Source organism: Populus trichocarpa, chromosome 2, assembly GCF_000002775.5.
Source record: "Populus trichocarpa isolate Nisqually-1 chromosome 2, P.trichocarpa_v4.1, whole genome shotgun sequence".
Classification (NCBI taxonomy): Eukaryota; Viridiplantae; Streptophyta; class Magnoliopsida; order Malpighiales; family Salicaceae; genus Populus; species Populus trichocarpa.
The window spans coordinates 23,690,454-23,709,924 of record NC_037286.2 but is presented as its reverse complement, the minus strand read 5'-3'; the positions used below and the strand labels follow the sequence as shown (position 1 = coordinate 23,709,924).

At 31.6% G+C, this 19,471-nt stretch overlaps 3 protein-coding genes across 6 annotated transcripts; 2 read left to right on the top strand and 1 right to left on the bottom strand.

The window, feature by feature from the left end:
• Nucleotides 1-718: 718 nt before the first annotated feature.
• Nucleotides 719-2,643, top strand: LOC7459494 (uncharacterized). Its single transcript, XM_002303022.4, has 4 exons — nucleotides 719-939; nucleotides 1,009-1,122; nucleotides 1,441-1,545; nucleotides 2,123-2,643. The coding sequence occupies exons 1-4, from the start codon at nucleotides 822-824 to the stop codon at nucleotides 2,389-2,391; spliced, it is 606 nt and encodes a 201-aa protein (XP_002303058.1). The 5' UTR covers nucleotides 719-821; the 3' UTR covers nucleotides 2,392-2,643.
• Nucleotides 2,644-4,966: 2,323 nt separating this feature from the next.
• LOC7471160 (FHA domain-containing protein FHA2) lies at nucleotides 4,967-8,423 on the bottom strand. The gene is made up of 3 exons (XM_024595969.2): nucleotides 7,677-8,423; nucleotides 6,285-6,445; nucleotides 4,967-5,455 (listed from the first exon to the last, which is right to left on the bottom strand). Exons 1-3 carry the CDS (start codon nucleotides 8,293-8,295, stop codon nucleotides 5,246-5,248), a joined length of 990 nt encoding a protein of 329 aa, XP_024451737.1. The 5' UTR covers nucleotides 8,296-8,423; the 3' UTR covers nucleotides 4,967-5,245.
• Nucleotides 8,424-9,899: 1,476 nt separating this feature from the next.
• LOC7471159 (dolichol-phosphate mannose synthase subunit 3) lies at nucleotides 9,900-13,593 on the top strand. Of its 4 annotated transcripts, none has more exons than XM_052450176.1 (5): nucleotides 9,967-10,044; nucleotides 10,251-10,314; nucleotides 12,212-12,337; nucleotides 12,497-12,604; nucleotides 13,182-13,593. In XM_052450176.1, exons 3-5 carry the CDS (start codon nucleotides 12,236-12,238, stop codon nucleotides 13,239-13,241), a joined length of 270 nt encoding a protein of 89 aa, XP_052306136.1. In that variant the 5' UTR covers nucleotides 9,967-10,044; nucleotides 10,251-10,314; nucleotides 12,212-12,235; the 3' UTR covers nucleotides 13,242-13,593. The 4 variants fall into 4 exon arrangements, with proteins under 4 accessions (XP_024450344.1, XP_052306136.1, XP_052306137.1 ...); XM_052450177.1 differs by lacking the exon at nucleotides 10,251-10,314 and adding an exon at nucleotides 10,517-10,713 and having other exon boundaries at nucleotides 9,972-10,044; XM_052450175.1 differs by having other exon boundaries at nucleotides 9,989-10,044; nucleotides 10,251-10,338.
• Nucleotides 13,594-19,471: the final 5,878 nt, after the last annotated feature.

Below are 19,471 nucleotides of genomic sequence, written 5' to 3'. Positions count from 1 at the left end.
ATTGACCTAGCAGGTTGTTGTCCTGGGATAAAAATAAAATAAAATAACTTAATTGACTCGATAAAAAACATGGTATTTAGTTGTCCCGTGATCTAGACTAGAGACTAGTTTAGGTTTAAGAAAAAATCTAACGATAAAAAATATAGGTTATCTTTATAATTATGCTTTTTATTTCAACATTTCATGGAAAAAAATATGAAATATACATCTGAAGTTTATAATGGTTTTTTTTTTAATTAAAACATTATAAAAATAATGCGAAAATCACATTATACAACAAAAAAAAAGCTAAAATAATTCATAAATAGAAGAAAAAACATGAAAAATAATAAATCCTAATAAAGGAAGAAATAAATAGAATAAAAACCCTAAAGAAGAGTAATAGACTTTTAAAAAAATGATTTTAGCTCGAAGGTTGATAAATCTAACATTTTTAAATAATTATTTTTCTATTTTTTACAAAAAAAAAAATTCCATATAAATAGTCTTATCATCAATTTGATTCCTTCTTTTATTATCAGAATATGGATTACATGAGGAATATGATTTTTATTTCAATCATTTATTCCTTTATTTGATTCACAAAATTAGGCAGGCTGCCTCTGTGCTCGAATATTATTTGGGCTGAAGTGAAATAGGTTCAGAACATGGGCCCAATATTTCGAAATCAGTAAGCCAGCAGGTTGGGCCGTTAAATCTGTAATAAAACAATCCATTGTCACCATCGCAAATCGCAATAGTCTTCATCCAGTCATCCGCCTCCCTCCACCACCCCAACCTCCACCTCCGCCTTCCGAAGTTAACAATCGGGGTAAAAGAAAATGGGATCAAGCGGTATGAAACCTCTAGAAGAAAATGCCAAAGCGCCTCCGCCACCGCCTCCTTCTTCGTTTTCGGAGAATTGGAAGGAGCGGATACTCATCCCCACACTTCTCGCAGGTTTCTATCTGTCTCTGTATTTTTTTTTCTTAAAACATAAAAGGAAACTAATTTGAAATATATGTGAAGGGATAACTGGTGGAGGAGTTGGGTTGGTGTCTAAGCATCGAAAAGTTCATGGGCTCGCTAACATTTCAACAACTTATGCCACTAATTTTTCCATCGTCACCGGCTGCTATTGCGGTAAACATCTTTGTTTCTCTAATCTCATAACGTTGTTATCTTTTAACGTGGTAGTTTGGGAATGATTTATGGCCTTAAATCTGCAAGACCTGGAGCCTGCCTTGTAATAGAAGGGAGAGGATAACTTAGAGGGAATCTTTCGTTAGAGAACCTGATTTGTGTCTGAACGTTGATGATCATTTTTAATTTAAGGCATGAAAGACAACAGTGAAAATGTTAACATTCTCAGAAACATAACTGGATTTTGGTTCAAGGGCCATCATATGTTTCTTGGAACTGTCTTAAAGTTGGAGGTTTTGTTATTGTTTGATTTTTCAGGGGCGCGTGAATTCGTAAGAGTAGTTCGAAAATCAGAACCAGATGATCTAGTAAACTCCGCGGTTGCAGGGTTTGGCAGTGGTGCTCTTCTTGGACGTCTTCAAGGTCGAGTTCTAATCTCAATCACTTCTATATGCTTGCGTGTCTTCATGGATGCACCCTATGTTATTCTCATTATCTATCCTTTGTGCGAAATTCTTTGTGGGGCATTATTCTTTCATTTCAATTTTAATATAGTCCAAGTATTCTTTAGTTTTGTGGGATCATTAAGCCACCGAAAAGACAGGAACATTTCAATGCTATCTGTTGGCTTCTTTGGTCCTGCTCGTGAAGCAGATGTTTTCTTCTCATTTCTTCCTTGGCAGAACCTATTGACCAAGCAGTTTGTTCATGGTGTGGTTGGCTGTTTTTGAGTTCCAACATTGAGAGCATTGTTCCACCTTTTAAAACAAATGCAAAGTAAAAACATATTTTTGTCCTATGATATGGTATAAATATGATGCCATGAATACAGTCCTCCATTCTATAATGCCAACCTTTATTGAAAGAGCCTAACGTAAGGAGATCTCTCCCTTTGAAAAACGAGGGGGGATAATTAGGTGATGTCTCCTGCATCTTCCTTTGTTGAGCTCCCTTCCCCATCATAATTTTAAGTGCTTTGTTTTTTTTTTTTACATTTTAGGGGGTCAGTTTGGTGCCTTTCGCTACTCGGTCATCTTTGCTGTTGTGGGCACAACGGTGGATTTTGCTACTATCAAACTAAGACCTGCATTGAGTAATTTTAAAGAATCTATATTCAAGGAAAAAGAGAAGAAACCTGGTTGGTTAAAGTTGCCAGAGTGGTCTCCCATACAAGTACTTGATGAGGAAGCGCTTGCTGCAAAAGAAGCTCGGGAAAAAGAACTCTATGCACGAAGTGCTCTTGGCAAACTTAGCAAGGAAGAATCTTGAGAGGCTTTTAATTTTCAGCTCACATATACCAATAATATGCCTTTTGTGCCTGCATATTCAAGCTGTTCGGCATTTCTAGCACAAACAATTTTTGTTCCTCTGGTCTTGTACATTTATATATCGATATATTTGAGCTTCTAGTTATGAATTATATAGTTCATAGCATCTTTTAGGAACTTGGTAAAAGGTTGTAATGTGATTGTCAACTTCTTTTTTCTACATGGTAAATTCTTGCTGAGAATGCTTGCTCGAGTTCATCAGAGTTTTTGATTTATGTTGCTAAATTATTTGCAAGTTTTTCTCAAGTGGTCAACTTTTAAACCTGTTTCAGAATAGAAAGAGACTAGCCTTGGTGCCTGTGGCTAATTGCCGGCCTGAACTATTTTTTTACACAAAAAATAATGTTTAGCTACCGTAAACTTTATTTAAATAAAAAAAAAGTGTGATCACGGTTATTCACCCTATTAGGTTGAATAAAACGAAATTTATTTTAATTAGAAAAAAAGCAAGAAAAAAAAACAATAATAGATAGATCAATTTTTTTAAAAAAAAGTGACTATAATAATCCAAGAATTTTTTTTTTTCAAAAGGGGATAAATGATGTATCTCAATTAACAACCCATTAAATATAAAAGAACAAAATAAAATAAATATAAAACATAAAAAATAGGTCTTGGTTAACCTGAGTTAGCTTAACAAATATGTAATCTCGGTAATCAAGGCCGAGCCAACCTGGTATATCCTTCCAAACCAATGACTTAGATCATGAGACTAAAATAACCCGATAAAAAAATAAAGAAAATTATAATTTTTTTTTTTTAAAATAATCGTAATAACTTTTCAAACTCATTACCCGGGTCATTAGACCCAAAGCACCTTTTTTGAAAAACTCATGAGATCAAATTCTCAACTAATCAAATATTGAATGGTAAAATTGAAAAAAAAAAATTCAATTATACAAAAGGTTTTAAAAATATCAATTAAAAAAATAGAGATTAAAAATAAAATACAACATAATTCTTATATTTAATTGAAGGGTGGAATTGAGAATCAAAATTAACTTAGCAAAAGGACTCAAAAAAATTAAAAGAACAAAGATCAAAATTGATATTAACAATAAAAATTAATTTTTGATTGAAGGGTGAAATTGAAAAGAATAATAACTTGTACAAAACAACCAAGAAAAAAAATTAGAAATCAAAACAATAATGACCAAATCGAAAAACATAATATTATCAATTTGGATTTAAGGATAAATTTAAAACCAATAAAACTTTTACAAAAGAGTTAAGGAAAAAAATTAGAAATAAAAAGAATAAGGACTAAATTGAAAAATATAATATTTGGTAAATTGGGAATGAATGATGAAATTGAAAACAAATAAAATTTCTACAAAAAGGGTCAAGAACAAAACATAAAAAATAAAGACTGAGGTTAAAATACCAACAATAAAGAAGGTCAAACTATAATTTTCAGGGAAGGAAAGAGAAATTAAAGGAAAAAAAAAAAAAAAAAGCTAACTAGCGACAAATCGGACTACCAGTACCAACACACGTCGCTTCAAAGAGAAGACAACACGACGACTTCCAATTACACGGCAGAAAGTCATTTTTGAACACTAAGAGGCACCGTCTAAAGTGTGCGGTCATCTTCCACGTGCTTATTCTATTTTTTTTATTTAACCAAATATCAAATTGCCCTTGAGTTGACTAGATAATTAGAAAAAAAAACATTGTGAAAAGATAAAAAAAGCCTATAACTCTAAGTTTATTTTTTTTTGCTATTAATGGTATTTTCATCATTTCACTATGCATTTTAATTGTTTATTATTTTTGTATATCTGATCAAATACCAAATTGCCCCTCAACTGATATTACAAAAACATAAAAAACCATTGTAAAAATACAAAAACATCTCCTGATGTCATTTTATTTTTTTTTCGCTTTCAAAAATATTTTAATCATTTCACTGTGCAATTAATATGAAAAAAAAACTTATGTCTCTGATCAATTTTATAATAACAAATAAGCAATATCAAAATACTTCAATACCCTTGTAAATAAGTGTTGAGTTTTTACCATTATATTGTTCTATTGAATAATGGTTTTGAGCATGGAGTTACAATGTTTTTCAAAGGTGCTTTAGCTTCTTTAAATATACAAATTCATCATGAACCAAACAGCCAGCGAATGAAGGTGGAGACATCATTTGGAAATTGGGACTGCAATTTGCCCATATATTCTTAACCTTGGCTAAGCACATCCAATTTTTCACTCGAGATCTTCTGAAATGTTTTTCATCCAACCATGGAAGACAAGGTTAGAGGTACTGTTTGGCTTGCCATCCACCACATTTTCACCCCAAAATCTATCCTTTCCCTCTTCATGTTATAGCATGCATGCCCACCATTAGTTTGAATATCGAAACGATGTATAATCTGCAAGTAAACAAATTTACTAGTCTCTTATCGTCGCCTAAACCAACTACAATTACTCGTCATCCAGCCCTTTTGTTATCTGCTCTCGATTAATGATAAAAAACCAAGAGATTGGCAGCGAAGGAAAAGGAATCAAGATGTTAGGGAGGGACTGCTGCAATTTCCATATTTCAATACATCCACGAGATGGACATAAAAACTACTAAAGCTGTTCTAGATGATGCAATCTCGCATTGCAGAAAACATGATGTCCAAACATTCATGTCAAAAGATAGAAAACAGTAGCAACAAAAGGTAGATTACCGGTCTTCATTTACATGTGTCAACGGGAGAACAACCTGCAATTTCTCGCGTTGGAGTTGAACAGCTTAAAACTGGACCAAACTACATGAATTTCCCTGTAATGCTCTTGTGATGTTATGTAAGCAGAGAGACAAGAGAGACAAACTCCAGTGTCACCCGGCCTTTGGACCTTGTGTTGATGACAAAGTGCTCTGGATATTTTCTTAGCAACATAAGCAAGCCATACCATGGTTTGCCCTTGGCTTCAGGACCCGTCCAGTCCTCAGATGTGAGATATCTCCTTACTCGAGAATGATGCCATATGCTGCTATATTGCTCGACCAACTGTAGGAGAGGACAAAACAAGCAAAGTGAACGAGTGAAGGCATCCTAAAGCTCAAATCTGATCATACAGAGGAGCGCACCCAAAACAAGGACCAGAAAAAACTGGGCTAGCATCTATGAGGATATATTGAACAACAACCAATGGAGTCTGGAAATACAAAATGCCACAATGGCCCCTTTATGTTCTGTTGCAAGTGGGATGTGCAAAAATAAGAATGAAACAGCAGTGACATGCAGATCAAAAAATTGCCAAGGATGGTTCTAGGTAAAAATTGTAGACTGTTCTCTTCAAACAGTATAACCACTAGTGCAGTGACTCTAAAATAAACATGACGTAAAATATGTTCATGTAATTTTTTGAAAAGCATAGACGGGTTGAAGTTCTTATCCAGCTTATAATTTGTTAACAGGGGACTCCTTAAACACAAGAGAAATGCCATCTTGCATGCCGAAGCCTCTGAGTTCAGTATGAGTGCAAGGCATATGTGCATTTATATAACACGGGTGGAAACAAGAGTGCACCCTGTCCCTATAAGCTAGAAAAGAAAGAAGCATGTTTTTTTTTTCAAAGTAGAATTGACTTGTCAACAGAAAAACCTAACATCATCAGTCTGCATGCCTCGACAAAAGGTTTTCCATGATATAACTTCATAAATTGCAATGGATTCTTTAATACTGATCAGGGATTTCCAAGTAGTTTAAAACAGAAACAAATCTTAAAGTCTTTTAACTATTTAAAAGAAAAAAAAAATTAGCAACTCAAGCAGTTTTTGTGAGATGGTAACCAAAAGAATGAATTCGCAGAAGCATTTTGATGGCAGTAACTAACCTCAGCATGAAGTTTCTCCATGGGCATCCATTCTCCAGGACCACAAAGATCAGATAGCACAGTAGCAACAGATGATACTACATCTTTTTCCTCTAACTGCAGAAGTTGTTGATTGTCAGACTCGCGATCAATCCTTGATCTTCCCTCCATCTTCTTTTCTCCTGGAACCGGAAATGGTACCATGACAATGAAAAAGCATTTTAACAAGCACATGCTTTGTATCAGAGTGCACAGCATTCAGAGATATACAAGTGCAAACCAACAGAATATGAAAATCTAACATGATCAACAAGTCAAAATATAATGTCTAAAGACACAAGAAAAAAATGTAAGTTTGAAAGACAAACATAAATTGAAAAGGAAAAGAAAATTGGAAATCCAGAAAGACAAGTAGAACAGCAAAGATCCATGCATTATGCCTCGTAATTCCATAAAAGAAATGAACATAACTCAGAAAGTGTGCCAATAAGCAAATAAATCAATTAGCTTGTCCTCATCCTAAAAAATTTGCTCAGTATTTTAATAAACCAAAAAAAAGTAGAAAATTCTTGTGCTTTCATTCCAAGGTCTCCCTGGCTAGCTAAACTAAGATAATGGGTTAATAATAGGAGCGGGAGGTTTGGCCATGGAAATCTATACAGGAATCTGTATATAGAACAGCCTCAGCTGACAGCCATTTTCAACAGCTGGTAACCTCTAACTTTTAAGCCATAGAATAACTAGATTCATTAGCTAACAATAATCAGATTCCCCCATCCCTTGGAGTTATTAAAATGGAAAATAAAGGAGAATCATGCAGTATCACAACAAAAATCAAAACCTGAAAGGATATGATTAAGCCAATGATTTTTTAACTACAGCTATCATTAAGAAAACAAAAGCAAAAAAACAGCCTCATGTTAGAAAACTAAAATGCAAAATTAACTAGTATAAGTTGCCATTAAAATCTTTAACCTGAAGTTGGAACACATCCATACTCTAAACAAAGTAGCAATCAACCTCACAATTTTACTGCTACGAAAGAAGAGACTACTAGCGATAATCTAGTCTCAAAACCATCATACAAACCCAATCGCAAGCTAACATTTCACATCCTCCCTCACCCCACGAAAACTCTGCGAAAGAAGGTGAAACTATAAAGACAAACCACCAATTACAGCAGTGTCTATCAAAATTTCAAACTGCAATCCATAACTCATGCAAATATGCAACACAAAATCATAAATTTACTCAATTCAAATACCGAACCTCGTCCTACAATTCAAACATATAACACAAAAACATAACTTTGTTCCCGGTTTCTCATCCTCAAGAATTTTAATCAAAAACTTTAGAAATCCATGAAACTATCATAAGAGAACACAGATTACAATTACTTCTACAATAACTAACCTACAGCTCCAGCCATTCCTGCTTTACCACCAGACCCACTTCCATATCCATACCCTTCATAACCCTCTCTCCTCATCTTCTTCCCACCACCACCACTGCCACCAACATCCTCCTCATCATCAAACTCCTCCTCGTAAAACTCCCTCGCTCTCCCCTTCTTAACCGTCGCAACCGAAACCGGTCCCACCATCCTATCCGCCCCACCGGAATGATACCCATACTGCGGCACAACCGCCACGTGGTGCCTAGGCGCTAACGCCCCGCCCAAAATACTCCTAACAGGGAGCAAAAAGTAAAACTCTTTATCTCCGATTTGCAACAGATCTTGTGAATCCAACTTGACTGGAGGGTTTCCTGGGAGGTGGAGTACGCCTTCGACTAGGCAACCGTTCTTGCCGAGTACTTCAAGTGCGAAACGGCGTCGCGTGAAATCGTAGAAGATGCGCGCGTGGTGGCGTGATATGTTCATCCCACCGCCAAGGCTTGAGAGGTCGACATCGACGGTGGATTTTTTCGAGTTCCGGCCTAAGATTATTGAGTATGTTTGCATATAGTACTCGAAGTCTTCTCCTTGTAGCTTCGCGAATCCGGCCTCTACGTCGCTTCCCGTCGCTCCCATTTCTTTCCGACTGGAAGAAATCGACCCTGATTTAGGGATTTTGGAATAAACGACTCGTCGCTTCGCTTTTCACATACAAGATAACAAGAGAGGAAGCGGACTCTGCTCAGGACGAAAAGCAATGGGGTTTTAAAAACAATTATATTTTCATTTTGAGAATATATTACTAGTTTTGTTACCAGCACTTTAGGTTAAATATTTTTATTTTTTTATAAAAAATTATATATTCAGATTTTTTAATATATTTTTATAATTTAATAAATTTATACACACATTTAATTAAATAAACTAAAAGTTATACGCACTAGTAAATAAATAAATAATCATTAATAATATCTAAAAATAAAATTTGAAAAACTAATAGACAGATAAAAATTAAAATATTTAATCTCGTAAGATAAGATATTTATCCGATCATGTTTACTAATTTTTTTTATTAAAATATTTTTTTATTTACTCAAACGATAATAGAAATAAACAAATATATTAAATTGAATGAATAAAAAAAAAGAATAATACGTAAAACTGCACATGTTAAAAATATCATATGAAAATAAATGTTTTTTTATTTTCAAAAATATAATTCATTTATATAAAAGATAAAAAAAAATTATAAATGAATCAGAAAAACTTTTTTCAAAAATTAAACACATAATAAAAAAATTATAATTATTTAAAAGAAATTCTCCAAAAAAACATAAAAGAAAAATATAGATATTAATGTAATTATAATTAAGTTTTAAAAAATAAAAATAAAAAAACATTAACTAAAATATAAAAAATAAAAAATAAAGTCAGTGCCCGGCAAGTCAGGCCATCCCACCTGCCCATTTCATCAAGGCCCACGCGTGGGCCTACCTGGGGGTTATGTTCTGGGCTCTTTTTTTAACGTGCATCTAGGACGGACAACATGTCGTCTGTTTTGCCTAGATTCATGCCACTGTGATTGCCGAAAAATCGAGTTTATATTTTTTTGATCTAAAAACTTGTTTTTGACCTAAAACATATCAGAAAACCATGATAAACCTATTCATGATCTCAAAAAACCTCCTCAAAAACAAACTAAACCCGAAATAAAAAATCAACCCGAGTTCATATCTGTTTTTTCATGAACTTTTGAGGTACACATCTAATATGAACTTTCTTCATCAAATGAAACAATTTAAAACAAATATCTTCTATTTTGATGGTTTAAATCGGTGTCAGCGACATGTATCTCTCTCTATCGTCGAAATTCAATGATTTCTCTTCTGTTTTTTTCAATAAAAAACCAAAAAATAACAAAAATAAATTTTTATATCAAAATAAATTTGGAACAATTTCGATGAATCAAAATTGTATAACTTACGTGATTGTTTAAGTTGGATCAAAGTGTATCTTTTTTCAAAACTTAAAACACGCCATCTATATTTATCATTTTTTTCATTTTGATCCCCTCCTTTCTAATCTCAGCCTTTTGATAAGAATTTGAAATCACCAAAATTAAACTAAATCACCAAAAAAAGAATTTAAGAATCAAATTTAAAAAATTTAAAATTTTGAACAATCTGTATAAGTATAAGGTAATATATTCGTCCCAGTTTCTTTTTTAATGAACTTGTAAACGGCGCCGTTTTGAACTAGGGATAAAAGTCCATGGTTCACAAAATAGGCAGCCATGCACAGATCTTCATCTCTTTCTTCTCGTTAGCCCTCTTCCCCTCTTCCCCTCTTCCCGTCACCGAATTGGCTTCTCTCCAATCTCCACAAGTAAGTGAACTTCTATTCACCTTCCTTTTATTTATATTGCATCACATGTAGGTAAAATTCACCTTCCTTTTATTTATATATTGTTTTCTTTATGAATTTATTGACGAAATATTATTTAATTTCATAAAATTGATTACTCTGAATAATTATATATTGTTCATGGTAAAATTTAATTGAAATCTGGGCTTTTGTTTGATCTGTTTCAGCAACAGTAAAGAACAAATTGGTGTTGGGACTTTGATCTGTTTTTCAATTTTGTCTTTCGGCACAGTATGATCCTTTTATAAATTTATAGTGAGCGATGATGAACTGCATGATGAACCACTTCTGTCATTCTCTTATACAATTTGTTCTTTTTTAAAGTCCGGTATAGTTCTTTTATTTGTTATTTGATCTTCTACATCTCTTTGGCATGACTCATGGATTGGCTCTGCTTATCTCAATAATGCCTTTGTGAATTCGTTTGCTTTAGCTTAGGACAAGCGTAGCAGAATTGCTTGTATGGTTAATTGGAGTAGCAATTCAAAGTGGTGGAAACTTAAGTGAAGAAGACTATTACTGTCTAGGGAATTAATTCAAGAGATCTGACTTTTGATTTCACCAGTCCATCTGAATGAAGAAAAAAGAGATCTTCTGGTTTGGACATGTGATAGCAAAGGACTTTTCCCAGTTAAGGCCTGCAATCATCTCGTGAATTCTGTAATGCTCTTTTTTTGGGTTAAATCTAGCACCTCTAAAGTTGAAGCATTCACATGGTTGACAGCGTTAGATAGACTAAGCACTAGAGACTTTTTTGCTCACAGAGGAAATCTTTGCTGTCGTGGAGAATTGTTTCCATTTTGATGTCTTCATAATGAGACATTATCTCATGTGATGCTTCGTTGCCATGGAATATGGTTGCTTTGGGATAGAATTATGAGTAGGTGGGGGTGTGGTTTGAATTATGCGATATTTAGTTGATGAGTTGTTTTTTGGAATGGGAGTTTTTGTTGGATAAATGCAAAGAAGCCAACCCATGAATCATGCCAAAAAGATGTTAGGTTTAGCCTCCTAGAGGAGCTAAGTTCATGTCAGGGTATAAAGCTAGAAAATGTAGCTTTTTGTGTTGGTATTATATTTGAGCAGATGCAGTTGCTTTTGGTAGAAGTCAATGATGAAGAATTGAGCTTAACATAAAGAGTTATTTGTCCAAAATGTTAAGTGTTTTGGCTCAACTGATAACATCCCGTGGGTCAAGTTTAGAAAAAAAGTTAAATTTTAGTATTGGCTTTTGACATATCGGGTTTACTACTCTTTCAAGTTGGGACCTGGGAACACGAAATATGGGAACTTCTAGAACATAGAGGAAAAACAATGTAGTTCAGTTTCTAACCAATTAAATATGGAATGACGAAATTAGGTTAAAAATGGACAAAGAAAACCGGTTTGAGTTAACCGAGTTAGCATGACAAATATGTAACTTAGGTAACAAGGGGCAAGTCAACCCAAGTTAACCCGTCAATCTTGTGGCTTAGGTCATGAGATCAGGATAACCTAATAAAAAAGAAATCAAAGAAAACACAACCCATTTTTTTTTTAAAAAAACAATGTCGAATGATGAAACCGGAAAAGAAAATAAGTAAAAAAATATATATCAAGCCGCGTTAACTTTTCAAACTCATGACTCAAGTCATTAGACTAAAAGCATCATACATAGAAAAACTGTGAAGCGTAATCCTTAATCAATCAAATATTGAAGGATGAAATCGGAAAAACATTTTCAATTATACAAAAGTATCCAAAACAAAAAATAGCAATTAAAAAGGTGATAATTAAAATTGAAATAAAAAAATAAATTGGAGAACTATGAATTTTTTATTGAGGGTGAAATTGAAAAGAAAAATTAATTTAATTGAAGGACAAAAAAAATTAAAAGAATGAGGATCAAATCAGAAAAAATAATATATCATAAATCTGGACTAAAGGACAAAATTGAAAAGAAATAAAAATCAAAAGAATAAAGACCAAATTAGAAAAAATAATATATCACAAATTGGGATGGAAGGATAAATTTAAAAGCAAATAATTTTTTTACAAGAGAGCCCATAACAAAAATAAAAAATAAAAAAAATAGGGATTGAAGTAGTCATACTTAATTGTGATTATTATTTTTTTTTTATCTCAACAGGAGTTTTTAATCAATATACATACAATGAAGCATATTGTAAAGATTATGGTACTGCTTGTGGCCATCTCTGCCTGTTGGATTGGGCTCTTGCAAACTTCCATTATTCCACGTAGCCATACCTGGTTGGTGAGTTTCTGATTCAAGTTCATAACTTATACTTCATGGGTCTTCTTGTTTATTATTGAATTGTAAAAAAAAAAAAAGACTTGTTGATTCATGTGCATGCTTGTTTTGCCTTTTGTATTTGTTGGGGATTATCGTGCCCTATTTTCTCATTCATCCCAGCTTCCCATTTATTTCGTTATATCACTGGGATGCTATGGTCTATTGATGGTTGGAGTTGGCTTGATGAATTTTCCAACTTGCCCTCAAGAAGCACTGCTATTACAACAGGTATTTCACTTCTGTTTTATTAATCTTGTAGTTTATTGCTAAAATCTCCTTCTCTCCCCGTTGAGTTGGGGAAGCTGTTTCTATCCTGAGAAACAGAAATAATAGCTTGTCTAATTGAAAAGATTTTGACCTTATAGCTAACATATTACCTTGTTTTAGACAACATCTTTACAAGCTTGCATGGTCATGGCGGTTTGGGTGTATGTAATGCTGCCCTTGTTATCAATTCGATTGCATGTAACAAATGATGGTTTTAATCAGCACAGCACCCATTATTTTTGACACATTTTCTGTAGTAATTGGTACCTATATTGATGCCATACAAGTAATAGAATTCAGGATGGAAATACTGAAGAAGACTTGTTTGATGGGAGTACCAATCTGATAGATGTTGAATGGGATATTTGGAGGCTCCTAATATGCTCTGGGTCATTTCCTTTTCATCTTTTCACAACATTGAAGCTTTCATAGGACTCTGTCAACGTGTCAAATTGATTTCCAATTGTTATTTTATTTTCATAATGTCCCATCAGAACATTTTTGTGCCGATAATTTAACATTCAGTTTCTCTTCATAGGATATTGTTGAGGCCAAGGATTTTCTAAAGCGAAGAGGAGTAGATGTTGTTTCTGAATGATAAATTATTGCAGTTTTGTGCTATCAAAACCTCTGGATTTTCGCTTGATCTCCGAGGTTTTTCTGCCCGATCAAATTTTGTGAAGAGTTGCACACCGCTAACTAGGTTTTTGGGGTTCCAGACCAGCCCCAGGACTAGATTTTTCTCTTTAAGCTCTTGTTATTTTGTTTAGGTGTAATCCTCTTGATCCATTTGTGCCTTACTGATGGCATTATGTCTTTATACCATTATGCAGAAACTAAAGCATGAATACTGTTCGCACACTGTTATTGCTATACTTGAAATCTTACCTTCGGATACAGTTGCTTGTCACAGCAACGAAAATGCTACAAGATTTCCAATATTCGTCCCATGCCAAATTTCTTCATAGTTGTTGTATCCTTCGATGTGTCTTGGCGTAAGCTTGCCGGCTTGTCGCTCAACTGAAGCTTGTAGTGCAATGCTTTTGTTGAAATGAATCTTGCGTCTTCCCATGAAAATATGTGTATTAGATTAACAAGTCGTGGTATCAAATTTCAAAGCATTTAGTGAGATTAGAGTGAGTTTGGTAATTTGGTTGAAAATAATGATTTTTTCTTGTTTTAGCGATCTTATCTCTCTCTTTATATATATATATATATATATATAAAGCTAGAACTTAAAATAAAAAATTTGACTCTATTTATAATATATTTTTAATTAAAATTAAAATTTATTTATAACTTTTATATTTATTAAATATTTTTAAAAATACTTAAATCAATTTACAAAGTTATTACCAAACCTTGGAGTAGTCCCTGGTATTAGGGGTGAGAAAAAAACCAAAAAATTAAAAAAAAAAAATCGAATAAATCGAATCGTGAAAAAAACCGATTAAAATTTTAAAAAAATTGACCGGTTCAGTTCGGTTTCAATTTTATAAGCCTAAAACTGAAAAAATCAAATCGAACCGAACCTAAATCGAAAAAAAACTGAGCCAAATTGAAAAAACCGAGTCAAACAGGAAAAAACAGAGCCAAAATCGTGTCAAACTGGTTTTTGTTCTAAAAAACCAAACCAAAACCGATTAATTTCAAACCAGTATTAATTTAAAAAAATTAATAAAATTTAATTTAATTTATTTATTTATTTATAAAAATCAAACCGAATTAAAAATAATCACTTGCTTATTACCGGCCTTTTATTTCCAAACTGAAAAATGATTGTTTTCCCGGAAATGTAATTATGATAGTCTCGAATCTAGGCACAACAATCTCCGCGTACAGAGCTCTTCTTTTTAACTTTTCTTTGAAATTAGTGTTATTAATTCCGGCTTCATCTAGGCGGTTATTTATTGACTTACCAATTTAAAATTTAACTCAGCTTAAATTTTAAATTAAATTGGAAAATAGTTTTTAGATTAAATCTAATTGACCTTACAGGTCAACATATAATCTGAATTTAAATTTATTTTTTAAATTTTATTTTTTATTGACAAGGTCAATTTATATTAACCTTATCGCAAGAGATTTAATTCATATTAAAGTTTGTTTCAAAAAAAAAAATTACAATATTAATGAGATCACTAAAAAAAAAAATTCATATATAAAACAAGATATTATTTCAAATAAAAAGAAAAAAAAATATGATACATCCATTTGTGATATTGTAAATGTTCAATTACGTCATAAAATAAAATAAAAAACTTTTAATGTAGATATCAATTACATCCCAAATGGTTGAGATTTGACAGTATTATTAATTCATCATACCTACAAAACGAGCAATTAAATGTACATGACATATCACCAATATATTAATTAATACTCTAAATGAAAGTAATGTAACTTTTTTCACATATTTTTTATTGTTTTTTCATTTTTTTTATTCCCCGCATGTTTTTTTTTTCCCATTCCCCACATGTTTTTTCTTTTTTTTATTTTTTTTCAAAATTATCTTCTTCTTTTTTCTTTTTTTCTTTTTTTTAAAAAAATTATACTTATCGATTTTATTTTTTATTATTATTGAACTGGTTGAAAATTTAGCTTTATAGTTTTTTTCTTTGAAACATTGTCGATTGCTACAGTGTTTTTCCATATAGTTTTTGTTTTGCTATAGTGTTTTTTCACATATTTTTTTATAAAAATTATCTTTGTCGAATTTATTTTTTTAATATTGAGATGGTTAAGAATTTAGCTTTGCAGTTTTTTCCTTTAAAACATTGTGATGTTTTTTTTTCTCGTTTTTTCATATTTTTTTTCCATTCCCTGTATTTTTTTTTCTTTTTTTGTTTTTGTCCTAAAATTATCTTCTTTCTTTGTTTTTTTTGTTTTTGTGTTTTTTTTTAAATTATCTTTGTCGATTTTATTTTTTTACTATTGAACTAGTTAAGAATTTAGCTTTATAGTTTTTTTCTTTGAAACATTGTCAATTGTTACAGTGTTTCCCCATATAGTTTTTGTTTTGCTATAGTGTTTATTTATAAAAATTATCTTTGTTGAATTTATTTTTTTAATATTGAGATGGTTAAGAATTTAGCTTTGTAGTTTTTTCCTTTAAAACATTGTGGATTGCTATAATGTTTCCCCACATAAGTCTTTTTTCTTTTGTTTTTTTTTTTATTTTTTTATATATAATATTTTTCAAAATTGTCTTTGTTACTTCTATTTTTTTTTAATATTAAGCTAGTTGAAAATTTAGCTTTGTACTTTTTTTTCTTTAAAAGACTGTGGATTGCTACAGTCATTCCCCACATTGTTTGTTTTTTATGATTTTTTTAACAGTTCGACCAAATCTACCAGATATTATTCGTTTTGGGCCTTACCACCCTCACGGATTTGTTCTTGGCGACCACGCATGGCCCCAAAACACGTCTGACAAGTTAGCAATCAGCACTACTAATAAGGCCAGCAACCAACTCCTCACCAACCGATGTGGGATATTACAATTTTTTTTTAAATTATCTTTGTCAATTTTATTTTTTTAATATTGAGCTGGTTGAGAATTACAACTGTATATTTCCTCACAAAATAATATAGATTGCTACAGTGTTTTCCAGTATGGTTTTTTTTCCTTTCTTTTTTTATGTTTTTTTCTAAAATTATCTTTATGATTTTTTTCTTGAAAATATTGTAGATTGCAACAGTCTTTCGTCGTATAATTTTTTTTTTTTGTTTTCTTTCATAAGTCCACAACAATAAACGGACATATCACAAGCCTATGGCAACGCACGGTTATGACATTTAGTATATATATAAACTTCATTGTGTTGGATATAATTTTGTTTCATTATACAAAAATATATTGTATAAATTTAACAATGAAAGATAAAAATAATGTAAAAAAGACTATTATCGTACTTCAATCCTTTTCACATAAATGAAAATCATTGTGGCTTTCAAGTGAAAATTCTAACATTAAAAAAATATAAGTAAATTCATCACAATTATATTAATCAATTAATTCTTAGGAGTGTAGCTCGACTAGTCAGGTTCTAGATTTGTTCTTTAAAAATCACAGTTCAAGTCCTACAAATCTCAGGGCCACTAAAGACTTACATGATCGTTAATTTTAAGACTCGTAGAATTAGTTGAAGTACACGTAAGCTGACCTAGACATCCATATTAAAAAAAAAATTTCATGATTACATAAAATTGATATACTTATACACTTACTTTTCCATAAAAAATCGTAGTAATATCTTGTTTCAAAAACTCTTTCGTTTATGTTATTTTTTATAATTTAACATTAAGGATAAAAAATTGAAGCAAATTATCTATAATTAAACGTTACGTTCTGTGAGTTTTTTTCAAGTTAATTAGTTCTGTGATACCTATAATTTCACACCAAGGATAAAAAAATAGATTACATGTTAGCAAAATATCTAATATATCATTTATTAGTTCAAAGTTATATTGTTTTGATGACTTTTTTACATTATGGAATAAATCGCGCAATCATAAATTATCAAGTTAATTATATTGTTTTTTAGTCAAAATTAAAGGATAAAGATAATTAAATTATCAGTCATCACTATCATCCTTTTCTTATGGAGAATGATCAATGTGACAAAAATGTTGTCCAAATCTTTATTTATCCCACCTAATAAATATCTCAAGAGATTTCATAGATATACTGAAGTTTTGCATGAAAACAGCTCAAAAATATAATGGTGAAATTACACCTTAGCCCTTCTCTCCACAAAATGATAAGATTTATAAACTATAAATATATCATGAATCATTTAAGTCAAAGGTTCACAATCTCTTCATTCTCAATATTTTTAGCATGTGTATTTTTAGAGTCTATCTATTTAAAATATCATTGCATTTTCTCTTTATAAAGTTACTGACTTTATCATCTAAAAGTCCCCGCATCCATCACATGTCACCTAACTTACCAGACATCACCTACTACTACCATAAATAATAGTCACCTGCCTTGCTAGACATCACATGCTTCCATTTTAGTACTCTTTAGGCTTTTTATATCAAATCACCAGATATCTTGACTATAAAAAATGAATTAGATTACTTTAACTAAGAGATTAATCAATTATTTAATACATCAATCTTATTTTTAAATATCTTAGATTTTGAGATTCATTATTGTATAAATTTAACTCTAAAGGAAAAGAAAAAAAACTAATAAAAAATCCAACTATTGTCATTCTTATTAATGTATGCAATGCAATACGCTCACCGTCACATTTATAAAAACCATGGCACCTTTCAAGTGAAAAGCCTATCATTAAGAGGAAATGTATGTAAATTTATTAAAATCCTTAATAATCAATCCATAATTACATATAACTATTATATTTATGTTTTTTTTGTCCATCAAAATTCAGAGTAATATTTTGTTCCAGTGCAGGGGAAGATTCATAGAGGGTTTTTCAAAACATTTGTTTGCAATCCGCAACCAAACTTTCAACCCTGTTTACAATATACTGTGCACGCTGATGCTCTTGCTATTTACAGCTTAACAAGTGATTTGCAGTCATACAGTACTGGTAAAAAGATGTCATCCTGCTTCACTATGCATTTTCTCCATTCCAGGAGGGGACGAATGAGAAGATTTTGGCTTTTAGCTAGAAATATAGAGCATGATTACACGAATTAGAACATGTTTGGGAACGGGTTACATTTATGTTCAATTAAAATTTAATTTAAATTTTTTTTTTATATATTTTTAAATTATTTTAATACGTTGATGTTACAAATAATTCTCTATGGAGGATTTTCAATTAATCTCCCCTTGGGGATTTCTCATGTGATCCCAGCTATGCATGAACTCTTGCTCGAGATGGATTTCACGAGATTTGGGTTTGGGTTAAAAGGGTGGTGGCTAGTTTTATTTTTTTTATTTAATGGAAAACTTGTAATATTTAATATAAAAAATAAGTCATTAAATAAAAAATAATGTCAATATTGGAAATAATTAATTATTCTTTGTTGATTTTTTTCCCAGAGGGAAATTGTTAAATATTAACGCATGTATAAAATTTAAGATATAAATTGTAATTTTTTTCAAAATATACAGGTAAATAACCTAACTTCAGATAATTTTCATGTACATTTATGATATTATAATGTCCGATCACATCACAAAAAAGAACCTTCAATGTAGACAGTAATTAATAGTACAACTACAAGCTAACAATTCTGTGCTTGAATATTTTTTTTTTGGTAACCCGGGATGTCCGGGTCAACTTACGCGCACCACAACTAATTCTCGGACTCACTGAATACCCTGCAAGCCCAGTAGGCAGGTAAAACACCACAGGGATAACAAGTGTTCACGCTAAGACTCGAACCCAGATGATAGAGACAAGAAAACCTTGACTCTACCGCTTGGCTACAAGCCTCAGTGGTCTGTGCTTGAATATTAATTCTACAAGCTAACAGTAATTAATAGTACAACATAAGTGACGCTGTAGATGAAACAATCCTCACTAAAATACCAAATAATTAAATAGCAAAGTAAGAGTTTAAAAAAGTGTATTATATAGATTTGACTTTGAGAAATAAAAATTCAAAGGTTATAAACCATTGGAACAGAACAATATTTGATTACTGTTTTGAAATTAAAAAAAAAATTAAAGGAAAAAAAGAATTGTGTTGTATTTTTCTTCATGACCCGTGGCCCATTAACTTTGAGCAAGAGAGGGTTGGAAAATGGAAAGTCGGATTTGGAAAGTCAATTTCAACGATCGTAGATGTCTCCTTTCATGTGACATGTTTTATGAGAATATCGTTTCGTCACGGATATTT

What these genes read in the sequence shown, in the direction of transcription:
- LOC7459494 (XM_002303022.4), top strand. Translation starts at nt 822, where the DNA reads ATGGGATCAAGCGGTATGAAACCTCTAGAAGAAAATGCCAAAGCGCCT. An exon ending in CATCCCCACACTTCTCGCAG is followed by an intron (nt 940 to 1,008) that starts GTTTCTATCTGT and finishes ATATATGTGAAG; the next exon opens with GGATAACTGGTGGAGGAGTT. An exon ending in CGTCACCGGCTGCTATTGCG is followed by an intron (nt 1,123 to 1,440) that starts GTAAACATCTTT and finishes TTGATTTTTCAG; the next exon opens with GGGCGCGTGAATTCGTAAGA.
- LOC7471160 (XM_024595969.2), bottom strand. Translation starts at nt 8,295, where the DNA reads ATGGGAGCGACGGGAAGCGACGTAGAGGCCGGATTCGCGAAGCTACAA. An exon ending in AGGAATGGCTGGAGCTGTAG is followed by an intron (nt 6,446 to 7,676) that starts GTTAGTTATTGT and finishes TTCCGGTTCCAG; the next exon opens with GAGAAAAGAAGATGGAGGGA. An exon ending in TGGAGAAACTTCATGCTGAG is followed by an intron (nt 5,456 to 6,284) that starts GTTAGTTACTGC and finishes CCTCTCCTACAG; the next exon opens with TTGGTCGAGCAATATAGCAG.
- LOC7471159 (XM_024594576.2), top strand. Translation starts at nt 9,931, where the DNA reads ATGGTTCACAAAATAGGCAGCCATGCACAGATCTTCATCTCTTTCTTC. An exon ending in CACGTAGCCATACCTGGTTG is followed by an intron (nt 12,338 to 12,496) that starts GTGAGTTTCTGA and finishes CATTCATCCCAG; the next exon opens with CTTCCCATTTATTTCGTTAT. An exon ending in AAGCACTGCTATTACAACAG is followed by an intron (nt 12,605 to 13,181) that starts GTATTTCACTTC and finishes TTCTCTTCATAG; the next exon opens with GATATTGTTGAGGCCAAGGA.